Source organism: Pristiophorus japonicus, chromosome 21, assembly GCF_044704955.1.
Source record: "Pristiophorus japonicus isolate sPriJap1 chromosome 21, sPriJap1.hap1, whole genome shotgun sequence".
NCBI lineage: Eukaryota > Metazoa > Chordata > Chondrichthyes > Pristiophoridae > Pristiophorus > Pristiophorus japonicus.
In genome coordinates this window covers 48,344,660-48,365,111 of record NC_091997.1, presented here as the reverse complement: position 1 = coordinate 48,365,111, position 20,452 = coordinate 48,344,660, and the positions used below count along the sequence as shown (strand labels likewise).

At 48.7% G+C, this 20,452-nt stretch overlaps 1 protein-coding gene across 6 annotated transcripts in view; it reads right to left on the bottom strand.

Moving 5' to 3' along the window:
* Window positions 1-18,979, bottom strand: part of tlk2 (tousled-like kinase 2) — a 159,995-nt gene extending 141,016 nt beyond the window's left edge. For 2 of the 6 annotated variants that reach the window (XM_070864732.1, XM_070864731.1), the window contains exon 1: window positions 18,537-18,774. Coding sequence is in view for 2 of the 6 variants with exons in the window: in XM_070864730.1 (XP_070720831.1) it covers window positions 18,940-18,958 (19 nt within the window). In the remaining 4 variants the exon portion in view is untranslated. Of the gene's footprint in view, window positions 1-896; window positions 967-1,015; window positions 1,035-18,536; window positions 18,775-18,939 lie in introns of those variants that run through there. The other 4 variants (XM_070864730.1, XM_070864729.1, XM_070864733.1 and 1 more) reach the window with 4 other exon arrangements.
* Between the last annotated feature and the right edge of the window lie 1,473 nt (window positions 18,980-20,452).

The following is a 20,452-nucleotide window of genomic DNA, read 5'->3' as shown; positions in this document are numbered from 1 at the left end:
TGGCGTAACCCAGCAGTTTTACATTCTGCTTTCAGCACAAGCACTGCGTCTCGAAGAACCAGCGACAGGAGGAGTGCAGCTACACGCAGACAAGCCCCCGCTGGCTGCATGAAAGAACCGAAGTAGGGAGAGTCAATGGCATCACAGACCCAGAAAAATGTGGGGCTAAGACAATCGGTTTTCGCAAAGGCAACACAAAGCGCCAGTACCACGAGAGAGAGAGAGAGAGAGAGAGAGAGAGAGAGAGAGAGAGAGAGAGAGAGAGAGAGAAAATCACATGGCAATCAGCCTCTCGAACCAGGATCCCAGCAAGTATCTTTAAGCTGTGTCCGGAGACACCATTTAGAGCTATACAACACCAGAGTAAAGTATGGTTAGTGGTAGCGATTTGAAGTTAGAAATCAAGAAAGTTACATTAGTAATGCTGCAAATTCATTGGCAGGATAGGTGCACCAACGTCAACGTTCTCTCAGGCCAACATCCCCAGCATCGAGGCACTGCCCACGCTCGATCAGCTCCGATGGAAGGGCCACATCATCCGCATGGCCGATACTGGACTCCTGAAACAAGCACTCTACTTCGAGCTACGTCACGGCAGGCGAGCCCCAGGAGGGCAGAGAAAACGCTTCAGGGACACCCTCAAAACCGCCTTGAAAAAATATAACATCCCCATCGACTCTTGGGAATCCCTGGCCCAAGGCCGCTCAAAGTGGAGGAGAAGCATCTGAGAAGGCACCGGACACTTCGAGTCTCTTTGCCGGGAGCACGCGGAAGCCAAGTACAAACAGCGGAAGGAGCGTACGACAAATCAAGCACCCCACCCACCCGTCCCTCCAACCACCGTCTGCCCCACCTGTGACAGAGACTGTAGGTCCAGCATTGGTCTCATCAATTACCTTAGAACTCATTAGTGTGGAAGCAAGTCATCCTCGACTCCGGGGACTGCCTAAGAAGACACTAGTAGCTCATCCTGCCACAGAAGTACGTCTTGTAGCGCTGAATTGTACTGGCTCACCAACAATAGCTCTCCCCCTCCTGTAGCTTAACAATACTTTACAGGTTGGTGGAGGAACTAGGTATCATCAGGTGAATTGCCATTCTCACTCCATCCTTCATGCTTTGAAGCTGCAACAAAGAAAGACGACCAGATAAGCACTCTCGTCATCTTCAATAAAATAGTCAATCGGGCAGTGACAAGCCTGTAACTTAGTCGAAAACAGATCTTCTCCCCACAGCACGTTCTTGACTCAGTCACATCTAAGGGAAAAGAGAGAAGACCTGAAGGGTAGAGACGAGGGATTGATGGTAGACTACAGGAATACCAGTTAAAACCACCCGGTGCCTCACTCACAAATGAACATTTGGTTCACGACCTGAAAGTGGGGCATTTTCCGCGCCAACTCTTGCAGCTGCAGAATGTGCACGATGCTGGAGGCAAGAATGAGAAAGGGGGGAAAAAATGTTAAGAACAAAAATAAACAAGATCTTTACATTAACCGAATAGTCAACTGCTTACTAGGTCTCACAACCTTTTTAAACATTGCAGCCTAGTGGGCTAATTAAATGGAGTCCATCTCTGAATTGAGGGATTAAGCAACACCCTTTAAACACAGTGATGATTATCATAGTTCAAAATTCACAGGGCGGTTGGGTTTAAGAATTAAATGTCAGTGTTTGGCACTCAATCCGACAGCTGGTCTACCTGTTGCACTCAGCAGTTAAGGTTGTTTTAAAAACTAATTAAAGATTTTTTTTTAAATGCAAGAAATCTTTCCATATGAATTTTGATGACTCAACTGACTCGTGCAATTTTTTTTTATTCACCAGATCGGTAAACACTTCACAACAGATTTTACTGGTTCTGGTTTGTAATGTACAAAAAAAAGTGCAAGTGCTTTCTCAAAGACAATTCAGAACAACTTTTCGAACCATCGAGCATCTCTCAGTGTATCTCCTTCACTGCACAAAATCACCTGGTTTTTGAAATTGTTTAATTCAGATTAGTGTGTGGTTTTCAATGCATTCCTATGGAATTCCATTGTTTGCTATTTCAATGAAAGTGTTAACATTCACTTCAAAATAGTAGGGCAAAGAATTGCACGGGTACAGTCCCCACCATTTGCACTACATCGGCCAAATGGAGCTGGCCATTTGCCATTTCCACTGAAGGCAATTAATTGCACCAGCGGCGGATCAGATGTGTTACATTACAGAGTAAACTAAATAACATACTTGGACCACGAGTCTCAAAACAGTCATCCCATAAAAGGGTATGATCAATACAGCTTATGACACCAGTTGAGCCCTTTGCTGAATTAGTGCTTTGCCGTCCGCAGACACTGCCTCAGAGGAGGGCCGTCATCATATTAACAAGACTTGCATTTATATTGTGCATTTCATAACCTCAGAATATTCCAGAGCACTTTACAGCCAATCAAGTACTTGTTTTTTGTAAGCATGCTGACTGTTGTAATCAACAAAAAGCGGCAACCATTTGCACACAGCAAGCTCCCATACACAGCAATGAGATAAGAACGTAAGAAATGGGAACAGGAGTAGGCCATTTGGCCCCTCGAGCCTGCTCCACCATTCAATAAGATCATGGCTGATCTGATCATGGACTCAGCTCCACTTCCCTGCCCGCTCCCCATAATCCTTTACTCTCTTATCGCTCAAAAATCTGTCTACCTTCACCTTAAATATATTCAATGACCCAGCCTTCACAGCTCTCTGGGGCGGAGAATTCCATAGATTTACAACCCTCTAAGAAGAAATTCCTCCTCATCTCAGTTATAAATGGGTGGTCCCTTATTCTAAGACTATGTCCCCTAGTTTTAGTTTCTCCTAATCCTCTCTGCATCCATCTTGTCGAGCCCCCTCATTATCTTATATGTTTCAATAAGATCACCTCTCATTGTTCTGAACTCCAATGTGTTTGGGCCAACCTACGCAACCTATCCTCGTAAGTCAACCCTATTATCTCCGGAATCAACCTCGTGAACCTTCTCTGAACAGCCTCCAATGCAAGTATATCCTTCCTTAAATACGGAGACCAAAACTACGCAGTACTCCAGGTGTGGCCTCACCAATACCCTGTACAGTTGTAGCAGGACTTCTCTGCTTTTATACTCTATCCCCCTTGCAATAAAGGCCAACATTCCATTTGCCTTCCTGATTACTTGCTGTACCTGCATACTAAAGTTTTGTGTTTCATGCACAAGGACCCCCAGGTCTCTCTGTACTGCAGCAATTTGCAATTTTTCTCCATTTAAATTATAATTAGCTTTGATATTAATGATAAGGTTTTCAGGGATATATATTGGCCAGGACACCAGGAGAACTCTCCCACTCTTTTGCATTACAACGGTGACCATGCTTCAAACAAACTTAATTGGCTGTAAAGTGCTTTGGTACAACTGGAGGTCATGAAAGGCGCTGTATAAATTAAAGCTTTTCCTTTGGCTAACCCAATCAAAGTGGTGAGCAATGCTCAACATGTGTGGGACATCGATAGCACTGGTCAGAACACTGAGGAACATCCTTACTCCCTAATGTCCACCGCCCAAAAAGATTCTCTGTTTCACAATTTATAAATGAGGACAGCACCTCAGTGCTGCACTGGAGTGCCAGCCTAGTTTATGCACCGATGTCCTGGAGTGGGGTTTTATACAGAACTGAGCCCAGACAAGGATCAGTAGTAAATAGCTCAGGATTGGTAGTAAGTAGCCCAGATAATTAATCAGATGTAAAATAATTAATGTAAAATAAGAAGATTGTGGAGCGGTTCAGCTGATGTCACTGCCCCTCACAAAATTGTAATTTCTATGAAATATGGAAAATTTCACAAGGGAGATGAAATCATGTGTGGTATAAATGATCAAATTATCCTCCACTTTAGATTTGCTTTTGTTTCCTGCTTCTAAATACAGAACATCTATCTTGAGTAAAGGAGTTTTGCTTAATTAAGCATCATGACTCCAGGCTTTTATAACCGATTTATCTGTGAGCCCACTTGGGGGAGGGGGGGGGGGTGCTTGGGGGAAATACTGGGAAGTGGTGGAAATCAGGTCTAATATCAGACACAAGATTACATGTACAGAAATCAGAACAGACACAAAATGGTGTTACATTTGAGGAACTGGATTACAGCCCATGTAACTCAAATCCCATGGCAGAAAATTGAACTTTCTGAAACAGCGTCGCAATTTTTGGCATGGGGCGAATGTATCGCATTGCATATTTAACATAATGCACGTGCACTGCATGCTGAGTGCAACAGAATTTCATTCCCTCCGAACATTTGGACTCAATTATATTTTAAACACTTGATACATTGGTTCTACAATTAGGCCCTTTATTCTGGGTTTCTCGCCACACCCCAACACAACCCCTTTCCAAATCGCTGATTCTGGGCTGATGGTTTCTCCGCCAGGCCCTTCTTTCACATTACTCCGGCAAAAGAAATCATGTACAGGTTGAATTTCTGGAACTACTTTCTTCAACTGGGCTGTGTCAGGCCGCCCAAACTCAAGAGTGCGCCTTTGCGCCTCACCATCCCTGCTGAGTAAGGGACACGTCCCCAATCATCATTAGTTAAAGCATAAAGAGAGAAAGTAAAGATACTTCCTTTTCAAAGCACAAGGCAACACTCCGTTAGTTTAAAGTCTGGAATCGTCACTGCCAGTTTGATTTCAGATGAGGGAAAAGTGTTGTAAATCAACAACTTGCATTTATAAAGCAGCAACTTTAGCGTAAACTAACATCCCTAGGCGCTTCATGGAACGTTAACAGATAAAATTGGACAAATTAGATCATTCAAAAGCAGCCGACCTCCCCTACAGAAATGGCATATTAGTCTGTGCTGCGTCTCATCCTTTCCGTCCACTTTCATTCTAATCTGGGCTGTCGTTAGACCATTCAGCCAATTAAGGCATCCTCTCGGATCGGGTACACCTCACACCTGGCCAGTTAGCCCTTTCTAAAGGGAAACGGGAGCTGGCCCACCACACCCTTGGCACACAGCGATTTACAGTATGCTCACTGCTCCCACCCACAAATAGTATCTACGGGGCTCCCAGGTTAGACCACGAGAGGCTGATTTATGAGCTTTTAAACAATCGGGAGAAATGGAAGTATTGAAACAGCTTCCCCGAAAAAATTAAATGCACAAAGTTTTTTTTTAAGTTTAGCATTTTAAAAAGAATGCAACGACATTCATGAAGAATGGAAAAATCTTTGTTTGTTCAGAACTCTACTTAAAAATTAAGGCAAGTGGGCTCATAGAGCTCTAATTCTTAAGCGCTTTCTAAAATTAAGTTTGAAAAGATAGAATTAAAAGAAATTCAGCGAGCACACAAACATAAAATTCAGTGTAATGGTCACACCAGGGACTTTTACATCATGGGGAATAGAATAAGGGCACTCGCACTAGTGTACATGTCGCACCTGCGACTTTTATACCAGAGGAACGGGGAGAGAAAAATAGGATTGCTTGCGCAGTGCGAAAGATGCAGGTGTGATTTTACGGCGGAGCGTGGGTGGGAGTTAGGGTTCAAGGCGAGCAGAATGCAATCACTTCCATTTGAAATAATCACACCTGGGATTTTTATCCGCAGGGATGAGCTCACTTGCACCAGTGCACAAGCTGCACCCCCCAGGTTCTCAATTACCCGCGTTAGTGGCATTACTGTCAGCTACACTGGACACAAGTGGGACAAGGGGTGGTGGTACTTTAAGGAGAGCTTCCAGACAAAATACAACAGCAAGCAGGAAGTCATGACAAACTTTGGATATGTTCGTTTAACCGAGTGAATATGTTTTACTAAATGTTTCCCACAGGGGTCTTCAAGCAGAAGCGGCAAATCTATCTCCAATTAAAATTTTGGTTGAAAACACAATTTTCCAAAGCATAGACTTTGAAAGCAACTATTCAGATTTGTTGAACTGGAGCCATTTCAAAGTAATAGATATAATAAGTATTGCATGTCAGCTTGGAAGAAGCCTGGAACGGATAATACAACTTGCAGGTATCAAACACACAGTGCTGGAGAGGAAATGCGGACTTCCAATGATATATGGAATGTACACCACTACCCCTCACAAGCTAAACACTCAATTTACAGCAAACAGCTCCTTTGACACACACATTACAATTCTGTGTGTCCACTGACGAGCAACCAGTCCTGTATCTACCCTCGGTAGAAGGCTGACATACAATTTTAAATGAAATGGAGGCTTTAGAAATAACATGCAAAGCTTTCATAATCAAACAGAGGAGCCCAGATTTATGAAGCAGAGAGAGACTCACATTATGAGCAGGCCCATCAGCCTCGCACCCACCCCCACCAACCATTTTATAGAGACGTTGCCGATCTGCGTTTACGGCCCAATCACAACCATTCGCCAGGTAGAAGAGTCATTGATCATGCTCAAAATTTGGGAGATTTTCTTTTTAAAAAGCTTATTATTTCACTCTGGGTTTGTTGGAGCGATGCAGAGATTCATGTCAGATTGTTGCAACTGTTAATAGGTCAATGCGAGTGTTCCATGTATGTAAAATCTGATTCAATACATCCTCCCTATAAACTCATGTTGGGGTGATAGCGGGGAAAAGAGAGAACGGCACTACTCATATAGCTCAGTTCTGGTTACCCTGACAGATTTAATGCAACCTCAGGGCTGAAGGAAAACAGACAAAGAAGCTTCAAAGGTAAAGGATGACTTTAAAATGGGGACCGAATTATGCCTGCAGGCCCTTGCTCTAATTATCCTTCATGCCTAGCCTCACTTCACCTGAACACTTCACTTGATCTTTACCCGCCAGCTGCAATGTCACAGCACATTGCTGAGCAGAATCATTGAATTTTCATCATCACAGGTGGTCCCTTGTATCGAGGATGACTTGCTTCCACACCAAAAAGGGATGAGTTCATAGATGTTTCAATGAAGGACCTAATATTCCAGGTCCCGAACTACATCCTGAAGGGTGGAAGATGCCTGTGCGTGGATTTTTTTAACATGTGGTGGCTGTTGAACATCAGCCACCACACGGGCTTGACAGAGCTAGGTCTTGGTCCAGTGGCAAGGGTTAACCAGGATGACTGGAGACCTGCTCTGCTGCACGGACCCAGTGCGCACACATTTGGCAGTATGGGCTGGCTCATGCTGCCCCTGGGCCCTCGACTCTTCTGGGCCCCGAACTCACACCTCTCCTGGGCCCCGATCACATCGCTCCACGATCACTCGCCGCTCCTTCGCCCCGACCTCGCCGCTCCTGCGGTGCCTGAATTTTACAGCACAGAAAGCAGCAGTTTGGCCCACTATGAAAGATCTGTCTGCCAAGTCCTGTTCCTCTGATCTTTCCCACCATGCCCCTTTAAATTCTTTATTTAATATTTACCTACTTCTCTTTTAAAAGCTATTACCGATCCTGCTTCCCCTAGTTTCTAGTATTCTACATCTTCACAACCCCCTGCATTAAAAAAAATCTCCTATCCCCTCTCTTCTTTCGATGTTAAATTTATTGCTTCTAGTTACCAATTTGTCAAACAGTGAATACAGCTTTCTTTTATTTACCCCCATTACAACCCTTCAATTTGGAACACTGTCAGCAGATCTCTTTTGGTGATAAGTACCCCAATTTCTCTAGACTTCTCACAACTAAAACCACTCATTCCTGGTAACATCTTAGAAAATCTCTTCTCTATTCTTTCCATGGCCGTGACATCATTCCTAATGCAAGGTACTCGAAACTAGACACCATATTCTAACTGTGGCCTCGCCAATGACTTGGATAGATTTAGCGATCTATTTGCTTTTGTACTTGAGGCCGCTATTTAACTATAATCTCATACGCTTACTTTTTATATCAACTTGTACTCCCACTTGTACATTTATCTGAACTCGTGAGTCTCTCAGCTCCTCTACTTCTTTTAACGTTTTGCCATTTAGTGTAAATGTCCCCTCATTCTTCATCAGTACACATTTCCCCACGTCACTGGATACCTATCCATGTCCTCCTAAAGTGCTTTAAACTCCTCTTCAGTTACCGTGTGTGCCATCTGCGAATTCTGATATTGTGCCCTTATACCAGAGTGCAGATCATTCATACATTTTTGAGATGGGCTATGTTCCTAACACTGACCCCTGGTGTGTGCCCTTCTATTCTGAAACACATTCATTAATCACTATTCTCTGCATTATCCTTTAACCTACTTCCTATCTATGCTGCCTTTAATACCCCTTAGTTTTATCACGAATCCTTCTATGCGGCACATCAAATGCCTACTGAAAATCCACATGCACACATCCACTACCATTTCCTTATCAATATACTCAATTCCTCAAATAACTCCATTAAAATTGTTGGACAACTTGCCTTATAAAGGAGCTGGCTGACTGTCCTTAAAATAACTAATTTTTTTAAGTATTAATAATTTTATCCTGCATTATGACCTCTAGAAACTTACCCATGTTCAGCAGACCAGCCTATAATTTCCTGGTCTTTACCTTTCTTCCCTCTTGGTGAGACAGCAGATTGGCAACCTTCTTGTACAACTTCCAAATACAAGGAACTTTGAAAGATCGTGGTCCGTCTTTGCCATTATATATTCCACCAAAGGCCAGCAAGTGGGTGGTAAGCCGATCAAACTCGAAGGTCCTCAAAATAAAAATACTGCAAAATGAAATAGATCCCCTCAGTCTCCTCGTCTCATTTTTTGCCTGGGTCTCGAAATTGTGGCTATGCTTACAACTTACAGCATTGCTTCCGAATATACCGCGTCTGCTCTCCTGTTAAGAACATGAGACAATCCAGTTTGAGAAAAGGCCTTTCAGCCCATCAAGCTCGCACCATCCATTATCTGTGCATGATTATTCAGTCACTCACACACTACCTGCCGATCCCCTACTTTAGGGAACACCAAGTTCCTTCTCCTATCTCTTCAGCCTTGATGGTGCCCTGAACAGAGGGCCTTGGCCCTTCACTTAAAGTCTCCAATGCCAGCAAATTCCAGCCTTCAGAGTTTCTTCGTAAAAGTATTTGCAATTTGATGGAGCAGAGCAGCACTGACTCAAATTTAACAAAAAAAACCATTTACCCTAAACATACAACAGGAACATGGAGATTACCTGCTCGATGGCACACTTACACAGCACTACACTGGACATTTTAAAAATTGCATTTTACAGCTTTGCAGGAAAAGATGAGAAACAATGAAAAACAATGTACTCTGCATGCTTTGAATTGATGCCCTAGATTCGAGTGCTGCTGGAACTTCCTGCTGGATCACCTGACTTTTGTGGTGACATGTTGTGTGAAGTTTTGAACAATGTTTATTCCAATATCTACCACATCATCTCTTACCTAAAGTCTTCTAACGGCAGCATCACCAGGTACCTGCAGCTATTAATACTGACGGGCTTTACTGCAAGTGGAACACAGCATCTCCCCGCCCCAGCAGAGGGATGTGATATTTGCATAGTCACTGGGTCATGTGTGCGCTCGGGAATATAAACTAGAGGAATTCGGAATCCATTTCATGACTCATCGATAGGCCCCATATAGACACATACCAATTTGGTATTGACATCTTGCAGCATCATTACAACAGTGACTACACTCCAAAAGTACTTCATTGGCTGTAATGCACTTTGAGACGTCCGGTGGTCGTGAAAGGCGCTATTATAAATGAAAATCTTTCTATCTTTCATAAGAACGTAAGAATTAGGAGCAGGAGTAGGCCATATGGCCCTTCGAGCCTGCTCAGCCATTCAATGAGACCATGGCTGATCTTCAAACTCAACTCCACTTTCCTGCCCAATCCCCATATCCCTTGATTCCCCGAGAGTCCAAAAATCTCTCAGTCTTGAATATGCTCAATGCCTCAACATCCACAGTCCTTTGGGACAGAGAATTCCAAAAGATTCACAAGTGAGTGAAGAAATTCCTCCTCATCTCAGTCTTAAATGGCCTGCCCCTTATCCTGAGACCGTGCCCTTAGTTCTAGACTCTCCAGCCAGGGGAAACCACCTCTCAGCATCTACCCTGTCAGTCAATCCCCCTCAGAATCTTGTATGTTTCAATGAGATTACCTCTCACTCTTTTAAACGCCAGAGAGTATAGGCTCAATCTACTCAATCTCTCCTCATAGGACAACCCTCTCATCGCAGGAATTAACCCAGTGCACCACCTACAAGGCAAGTATACCCTTCCTTATTTAAGGATACCAAAACTGTGCACAGTACTCCAGGTGTCGATTCATTCTCAAATGAAGGGCTGTTGAGAACCGTCCCACTAGGTCTGGCATCCAGCTGTTTAATTCTAGTTTGAAAGCCATTCTGCAATTCCCACCAACCCACCCCCCAAAAAATTAACCTGTTGAATAAATCCCTGCAACTACTGCGACCAGTTTTCAGGAGCTGTGCTGCCAAGCAGCAAAAGAGCTTCCCTATCACAAGTAATGAGACCGTCAGACCTAGCATCTCTCAATACACTGACGCATTGTACTCTTCAATCCTCAAAAACTCCCTTAGCGTCGAAACTCATTATTAATGTAAATTGGCCTTGTACATCCTCAACTTCAGTGTCCTTAAAGTCTCGCAACCCATCTTTTCTGCTGATAGGATGAAACGTACGCCTTGGTTTTGAGCCTCCACTTGCATACAAAGTTCGTCAAAGCCAGTGGGGTAATGCTGCTGCTGTATTACATTCAGTCCTTATCTAGGTTACAAGATATAATCCAGAGCCAAACCTTCCAGTAAATGAATCTAAAAAGGTCATTCTACCCATGGAAGGTTTGCTTCCCAAACTAAATCAGCTGTTGAAGCCTGAGAAACCGGCCAATTATACTTCAATAAAGCGCGCCCACAATCATTGTTCACACAGAACACAGGAAAGCTGTACTCAGGACCATCTGACGGACGAGGGGTAATGGTTGAGAAAATTGATGATGAACCTTTCCCAAATGCACAATGCAATATTCATATGTCAAAAAACACTTCAACTTTCAGAGACAATTACCCAATAGAAAGATAATTTGTCCACTGTTTACATTCATTATTCAAAAGATAATTTGAATATACAATGCATTTTAGTATTGCCGCCTTTCCGATCGAAGCCTCACCCTTATAGTACTGAAAGACAGGCACACAGAATGGACACCCATGTCTCAAACACACTCATTTATAATATCAAATTTAGAAAGGCCAGTTAAACTTCAAACTAAATATAATATTTGTACAAAGAAAATTGGCATAAAATGTCTTAATAAAGAAGTGAAGAGGCTCAAATACAGCGCTTCAGTTTATCATTTAATTCTCTGGTACAAGTGCACACAGTCTGTATCGCCTCTCGGCATGTACTTTAAACAACTTGGATATGCTCAACGCAAGCTTCCTCATTGGGCAGAAGTACAAATGATTATCTAACTTTTACATAGGCCAAGAGGTCCTGTACTTACAAACTTTATATTCATTAACATTCTGTAAAAGATCAAATTAATCGGTGCTAACTGGATTGGAACCATTTTGTTGCATTTACTGTGTCACACACAGCTGCTCTTAGTTCGAATAGATTGACCCTCATTACATGGTTCATCAACTTCCCACAGTCTCCCCTCCAGGGGGCAAAAGGGATGACTTTTAACAGGAAGTAGACATTAATACCTCCCGCTGACCTACACCAGAATCCCTCACACCAACCACCCATACCCAATTCCCAAGAATTAACACCTAGTCCTCCAGTCACACCATCTATTTTCGGTACTGGATGGAGAGACAGAGAAAGACGGAGGGACTGGGAGTGAGACGACGGGAGTGAGACGGAGGGACTGGGAGTGAGACGACGGGAGTGAGACGGAGGGACTGGGAGTGAGACGACGGGAGTGAGACGGAGGGACTGGGAGTGAGACGACGGGAGTGAGACGGAGGGACTGGGAGTGAGACGACGGGAGTGAGACGGAGGGACTGGGAGTGAGACGACGGGAGTGAGACGGAGGGACTGGGAGTGAGACGACGGGAGTGAGACGGAGGGACTGGGAGTGAGACGACGGGAGTGAGACGGAGGGACTGGGAGTGAGACGACGGGAGTGAGCCGGAGGGACTGGGAGTGAGACGACGGGAGTGAGACGGAGGGACTGGGAGTGAGACGACGGGAGTGAGACGGAGTTACTGGGAGTGAGACGACGGGTGTGAGACGGAGGGACTGGGAGTGAGACGACGGGAGTGAGACGGAGGGACTGGGAGTGAGACGACGGGAGTGAGACGGAGGGACTGGGAGTGAGACGACGGGAGTGAGACGGAGGGACTGGGAGTGAGACGACGGGAGTGAGACGGAGGGACTGGGAGTGAGACGACGGGAGTGAGGCGGAGGGACTGGGAGTGAGACGACGGGAGTGAGGCGGAGGGACTGGGAGTGAGACGACGGGAGTGAGACGGAGGGACTGGGAGTGAGACGACGGGAGTGAGACGGAGGGACTGGGAGTGAGACGACGGGAGTGAGACGGAGGGACTGGGAGTGAGACGACGGGAGTGAGACGGAGGGACTGGGAGTGAGACGACGGGAGTGAGACGGAGGGACTGGGAGTGAGACGACGGGAGTGAGACGGAGGGACTGGGAGTGAGACGACGGGAGTGAGACGGAGGGACTGGGAGTGAGACGACGGGAGTGAGACGGAGGGACTGGGAGTGAGACGACGGGAGTGAGACGGAGGGACTGGGAGTGAGACGACGGGAGTGAGACGGAGGGACTGGGAGTGAGACGACGGGAGTGAGACGGAGGGACTGGGAGTGAGACGACGGGAGTGAGACGGAGGGACTGGGAGTGAGACGACGGGAGTGAGACGGAGGGACTGGGAGTGGGACGACGGGAGTGAGATGGAGGGACTGGGAGTGGGACGACGGGAGTGGGAGTGAGACGGAGGGACTGGGAGTGAGACGGAAGGACTGGGAGTGAGACGGAGGGACTGGGAGTGAGACGGAGGGACTGGGAGTGAGACAACGGGACTGGGAGTGAGACGACGGAACTGGGAGTGAGACGACGGAACTGGGAGTGAGACGACGGGAGTGAGACGGAGGGACTGGGAGTGAGACGACGGGAGTGAGACGGAGGGGCTGGGAGAGGCAACGGGAGGGGGAGGGAGGGGCTGGGAGAGGCAACGGGAGGGGGAGGGACTGGGAGAGGCAACGGGAGGGGGAGGGACTGGGAGAGGCAACGGGAGGGGGAGGGACTGGGAGAGGCAACGGGAGGGGGAGGGACTGGGAGAGGCAACGGGAGTGAGACGGAGGGACTGGGAGTGAGACGACGGGAGTGAGACGGAGTTACTGGGAGTGAGACGACGGGTGTGAGACGGAGGGACTGGGAGTGAGACGACGGGAGTGAGACGGAGGGACTGGGAGTGAGACGACGGGAGTGAGACGGAGTTACTGGGAGTGAGACGACGGGTGTGAGACGGAGGGACTGGGAGTGAGACGACGGGAGTGAGACGGAGGGACTGGGAGTGAGACGACGGGAGTGAGACGGAGGGACTGGGAGTGAGACGACGGGAGTGAGACGGAGGGACTGGGAGTGAGACGACGGGAGTGAGGCGGAGGGACTGGGAGTGAGACGACGGGAGTGAGGCGGAGGGACTGGGAGTGAGACGACGGGAGTGAGACGGAGGGACTGGGAGTGAGACGACGGGAGTGAGACGGAGGGACTGGGAGTGAGACGACGGGAGTGAGACGGAGGGACTGGGAGTGAGACGACGGGAGTGAGACGGAGGGACTGGGAGTGAGACGACGGGAGTGAGACGGAGGGACTGGGAGTGAGACGACGGGAGTGAGACGGAGGGACTGGGAGTGAGACGACGGGAGTGAGACGGAGGGACTGGGAGTGAGACGACGGGAGTGAGACGGAGGGACTGGGAGTGGGACGACGGGAGTGAGACGGAGGGACTGGGAGTGGGACGACGGGAGTGGGAGTGAGACGGAGGGACTGGGAGTGAGACGGAGGGACTGGGAGTGAGACGGAGGGACTGGGAGTGAGACGGAGGGACTGGGAGTGAGACGGAGGGACTGGGAGTGAGACGGAGGGACTGGGAGTGAGACGGAGGGACTGGGAGTGAGACGGAGGGACTGGGAGTGAGACGACAGGACTGGGAGTGAGACGACGGGACTGGGAGTGAGACGACGGGACTGGGAGTGAGACGACGGGACTGGGAGTGAGACGACGGGAGTGAGACGGAGGCCTGGGAGTGAGACGACGGGAGTGAGACGGAGGGGCTGGGAGAGGCAACGGGAGGGGGAGGGACTGGGAGAGGCAACGGGAGGGGGAGGGACTGGGAGAGGCAACGGGAGGGGGAGGGACTGGGAGAGGCAACGGGAGGGGGAGGGACTGGGAGAGGCAACGGGAGGGGGAGGGAACTGGGAGAGGCAACGGGAGGGAGAGGGACTGGGAGAGGCAGCGGGAGGGGGGGGGGGGTAAGTGGGAGAGGCAATGGGAGGGGGAGGGACTGGGACAGACAACGGGGGGGGTGGGAGAGCTGGGACAGACAACGGGGGGGGGGGGGGGGGGTGCAGGGAGGGACTGGTAGAGACAACGGGGGGGGGGGGGGGTAGAGACAACGGGGGGGTGGGGGGAGGGACTGGGAGAGACAACCGGGGGGGGGGGGACTGGGAGAGACAACGGGGGGGAGGAAATGGGAGAGACAACCGGGGGGGCGGGGGGGGCGCGCAACGGTTGGGGGAGGTGAAAACGAGAGAAAGCGAGGGGGGGAACACGAGAGAAAGCGAGGGGGGGAACACGAGAGAAAGAGAGGGGGGAACGACAGAAAGAGAGGGGGGAACGACAGAAAGAGAGGGGGGAACGACAGAAAGAGAGGGGGGAACGACAGAAAGAGAGGGGGGAACGACAGAAAGAGAGGGGGGAACGACAGAAAGAGATGGGGGGAACGACAGAAAGAGAGGGGGGAACGACAGAAAGAGAGGGGGGAACGACAGAAAGAGAGGGGGGAACGACAGAAAGAGAGGGGGGAACGACAGAAAGAGAGGGGGGAACGACAGAAAGAGAGGGGGGAACGACAGAAAGAGAGGGGGGAACGACAGAAAGAGAGGGGGGAACGACAGAAAGAGAGGGGGGAACGACAGAAAGAGAGGGGGGAACGACAGAAAGAGAGGGGGGAACGACAGAAAGAGAGGGGGGAACGACAGAAAGAGAGGGGGGAACGACAGAAAGAGAGGGGGGAACGACAGAAAGAGAAAGGGGAACGACAGAAAGAGAGGGGGGAACGACAGAAAGAGAGGGGGGAACGACAGAAAGAGAGGGGGGAACGACAGAAAGAGAGGGGGGAACGACAGAAAGAGAGGGGGGAACGACAGAAAGAGAGGGGGGAACGACAGAAAGAGAGGGGGGAACGACAGAAAGAGAGGGGGGAACGACAGAAAGAGAGGGGGGAACGACAGAAAGAGAGGGGGGAACGACAGAAAGAGAGGGGGGAACGACAGAAAGAGAGGGGGGAACGACAGAAAGAGAGGGGGGAACGACAGAAAGAGAGGGGGGAACGACAGAGAGTGACGTCAGAGAGAACGAGAGAGAGAAAGAGAGAACACAGAGAGATGGGTGACGGGGACGCGGGGAAGAGAGATAAGAGATGGAACTTATATTTTATATAGCGCCTTTAACATAGTAAAACGTCCCAAGGCGCTTCACAGGAGCGTTGTAATTCAAAATTTGACACCGAGCCACATCTGGAGGTATTGGGGCAGATGACCAAATGCTTTGTGAAAAACATAGATTTTAAGGAACGACTTAAAGGAAGAACGGAACGTGGAGAGGTTTAGGGAGGGAATTCCAGAGCTTGGGGCCTTGGCATCTGAAGAAACGACCGCTAATAGTGGAGCGATTAAAATCGGATATGTACGAGGACAGAATTCAAGGAGCGCAGATATTTCGGAAGGTTGTGGGGCTGGAGATTACAGAGGGACTTCAAATCAAAATTGAGAATTTTAAAAAAAAAATCGCTATGTCGGTTAACCGGGAGCCAAGGTCGGTCAGCGAGCACAGGGGTGATGGATGAACGGGACTTTGTGCGAGGTAGGACACAGGCAGCAGAGTTTTGGATGACCTCAAATTTACGATGGGTAGAACGTGAGAGGCCGGCCAGGAGTGCGTTGGAATAGTCATGTCTAGAGATAACAAAAGCATGAATGAGGGTTTCAGAGCAGATGAGCTAAAGCAGGGTCGGAGTCGGACGATGTTCCAGAAGTGGAAATAGGTGGTCTTAGTGATGGCGCAGATACATGATCAGAAGCTCATTTTGGAATCAAATATGATACCTCGGTTGCAAATAGTCTGGTTCAGCCTCAGACAGTTGCCAGGGAGAGGGATGGCGTCGGTGGCTAGGGAATAGAGTTTGTGACGGTGACCAAAGACAATGGCTTCAGTCTTTCCAGTATTTAGTTGGAGAAAATTTCTGCTCATCCAGCACTGGATGTCAGACAAGCAGCCTGACAATTTTGAGACCATGGAGGGGTTGAGAGAGATGGTGGGGAGGTAGACCTGACTGTCAGCATATATGTGGAAACTGACTGTGTTTTCAGACGATGTCACCAAGGCAGCATATGGATGAGAACTAGGAGGGGGCCAAAGATAGATCCTTGGGGGACACCCGAGGCGACGGTGCGAGAGCGGGAAGAGAAGCCGCTGCAGGTGATTTTCTGGCTATAATCAGATAGATAAGAATGGAACCAGGCGAGTGCAGTTCCACCCAGCTGGACAATGGTGGAGAGGCGTTGGAGGAGGATGCTGTGGTCAACCATGTCAAAGGCTGCTGACATGTCGAAAAGGACAAGGAGGGATAGTTTACCTTTGGCAGTCACATTGGACTTTGATGAGAGCCATTCTGGTACTGTGGCTGGGCAGAAACCGGATTGGAGGGATTCAAACATGGAGTTTCATAAAAAAATGGGCACGAATTTGGGAGGTGACAACACGTTCAAAGATTTTAAGAGGAAAGGGAGGTTGGAGATGGGGCGGTAATTTGCAAGAACGGAGGGGTCAAGGGTTGTTTTGTTTTCAAATGACTGTAGGTTTGAAGGAGGGGGACAATACCCAAGGAGAGAGAACCGTTAACAATGTCAGCTAACATAGGAGTCAGCAAGGGAAGTTGGGTGGTCAGCAGTTGGGTGGGAATCGGGACGAGGGAGCAGGAAGTGGGGCTCATGGACAAGATGAGAAACAATAGAAAGATATAAGTTCGGGGCTAGGGCAGGAACCTAAGACGAAGTTTGGCCTGGTGACCTAGGGGAAGAAAGAGAAGTGGCAGAGGCAAATAATTGGATGGTCTCAATCTTCGAGACAAAGTTGGGTGGTCAGCAGTTTAGTGAATCGGGTCAGGAGAACAGGAAGTGGGTCTCATGGATAAGATGAGTTTGGAGAGATTAAGAGAGGAGATCAAGGAGAAACTAGAAAAAGATATGTTTAGGGCTAGGCCAGGTGGGAGCCTCAGATGAAGTTTGGCACTGTGGCCTAAGTGATGGAAGGGAACTCGCAGAGGCAGCTGATCGGATGGTCTCAATCTTTGATACAAAAGTCCATGAGCTGCTCACACTTGTTGTTGGTGGTGAGGGTGGAGGAGACAGGGGAAAGGGGTTTAGGAAGATGGTTTGCAGCAGAGGAAAGAAGTTGGGAGTTATCTTTGTGAGCGATTTTGGCAGACGAGAGCGGGACCCAATAATGCTTTATGTGGTCCAGCCAGATCTGGCAATGAGTGGCTAAACCAGTTGTGCCGTTCAAGTCTGCGACCTTTGAACTTAAGGGAGCGGAGATGAGGGCCATAACAGGGAGGATGGCCACGGTGAGAGAGAATAATGGTTTCAATGGGGACTAAGGCATCAAAGGTGGAGGCGAGTGTGTGGTTGAGCAGATCGGTAGCTGCAGAAATGTCTTGGTGAGAGGGCCAAAGGCTGGACAGTTCGGATTTTGAAAGTGCAATTGTAAGTGAATTACAGAGAGAGGAAGACAGAGATTGGCTGATAAGTTTTAGACTCGTTTGGAGATTGACTTTCCCTATGAGCTGCCATTATGAGTAACCAGAGGCTTTTACCTTCAGGCTGCCCCCCATCAGCAGGTCCAGGTTAACTCACTATTTCGCAATGATTCTGGCACTGACCCCCGTGCGCAGGCGCAGTGCCCTCGCCTGCCCGCCGCGCATGCGGCCAGCCCGTTGTGCGCAGGCGCGGCTCACGGCAAACGCGGCCGGTCAACGGCAGCGCATGCGCAGCGGGCTCGTCCGCGGCCACTATTTGGCACCGTTAAATGGCCCGTGGCGAAAATAAAACAAATAACCCGCCCGCCCCAGGGCGGCTGCACAATGCCCAACTCTACCTCCGGGCCTCAGGCCTCGCACCCCACCAAAAGCCCTAACTCCCCCTCCTCACAAAGTACCCGGGCCGCAGACACCTGCTGCCGGCATCCCGCCACCGCCCGACCCCGAGGCCTCACACACACACACACACACTCCCTCTCTCTCCCTCCAGCGGCCTGCCTGCCTCCCGCTTACCTGGCGCTTGCCTGCCCCGGCTCGGCGGCCCGCGGCCTGTGACAGGAGACGGGCCTGCGGTCAGTCAGTCAGTCCCCGGGTGGAGGTTGAGGAGGAGGCGGCCGGCCGGCGGGCGGGCGGGCGCTATCACGGGGCCTGGCGGCGGCGGCCCTCTTTCTCCCCTTTCCCCGCTGGCGGCTGTGAACGGCCTGGCCTCGAACCCCCCCCCACCCCACCGGCAGTCAACTGGCTCTTAAAGCTGGGATGTCCCCCTCCGGGAAAAGGGCCCGCCGAGCCGAATAAAAGTTAATCAACAATAAAGCACAGTGTGTGTGTATGTGAGTGCTCTCGCGAGATTACAATCCCCCCCCCCCGCCGCCACCCTCTCCCGGGAGCCCTGACCCAAGGAGCATCTCCAACTCACCCACACACTCCTCGGCCATCTGCTCCCCAACCTCAACTCTGCCCTGTATCTGGAGAAATGACAACTTCATTGCAATTTAGTTCCTCCGCCACCAGGGAACTGAGGCTCTCGATTATTGTACTTCGAGGACTAGGGTGGAGTACATCGCCCAGACGTCAGCTGCACAAAGAAGAGAATCAAGCTTATGGTTGGCGGGGTTAGCAACACAGGAAACAGGAGAAGGCCATTCAGCCCCTCGAGCCTGTTCCGCCATGCAATGAGATCATGGCTGATCTGCGACCTGACTCCATATAGCAACCCGCCTTTGGCCCATATCCCTTAATATAGTTTTGGTGAAGAAAAAGTTATCAATCTCACATTTAAAATTAACAATTGATCTTGCATCAATTGCCATTTGCAGATGAGAGTTCCAAACTTCTACCACATCTTTGCGTGGTGTTTCCTAATTTCACTCCTGAAAGGGCTGGCTCTAATTTTTAGACTATGCCCCCAGTCCTAGAATCCCCAACCAGCAGAAATAGTTTCTATCTACAACAACAACTTGTATTTATATAGCACCTTTAACATAGTGAAAGGTCCCAAGGTGCTACACAGAAGTATTATGAGATTTTAAAATTTGACACCGAGCCGCATAAGGAGAAATTAGGGCAGGTGACCAAAAGCCTGGTCAAAGGGGTAGGTTTTAAGGAGTGTCTTGAAGGAGGAAAGAGACGGAGAGGCGTATCTGTTCCCCTTAATATCTTGAAAACTTCAATTAGATCACCCCTTAACCTTCTAAATTCTAGGCAATACAAGCATAATTTGGTTGCTGGCCACCCAACTTATTTTGAAACAGGTCTTCATTGCAAGCAATATACCCAAAAATGTCTAAATGCACAGCAGACAATGAAAATCTTAGTAGAAGTTTCCATTCACTTCTTGTCTTAAAAGAAAGACAGACTTGAATTTATATGGTGCCTTTCACAAACTCAGGACATCCTAAAATGTTTAACAGCCATTGAAGTACATTTTGGAAGTTTAGTCACTGTTGGAATGTAGGAAACACGACAGCCAAAATGCACAGAACAAGGTCCCACAAAAAGCAATTTCAAAATGATCACATCATTTGTTTTAGTGATGTTGGTTGAGGGGTACATGTTGGCCAGAACCCCCTGCTCTTCAAAATAGTGCCATGGGATCTTTTATGTCCACCTGAGAGGGAAGACAGGACCTCGATTTTAACATTTCATCCTTAGCCTGTAGGGATGTTGGCAATGGAGGTTTTCAATGGATTTTTATCATGTGCAAACATCAGTTCTCAAGCCTTATTAATCCTGATCCATGTTCAACTTTGAACGTTGGCTGTGACTGTAGGAGACTGACATTCTTGTACTGTGCTCTCAAATCCCTGGCCAAAGACCGCCCTAAGTCGAGGAAGAGCATTCGGGAGGGCGCTGAGCACCTTGAGTCTCGTCGCCGAGAGCATGCAGAAAACAAGCGCAGGCAGCGGAAGGAGCGTGCGGCAAACCCGACT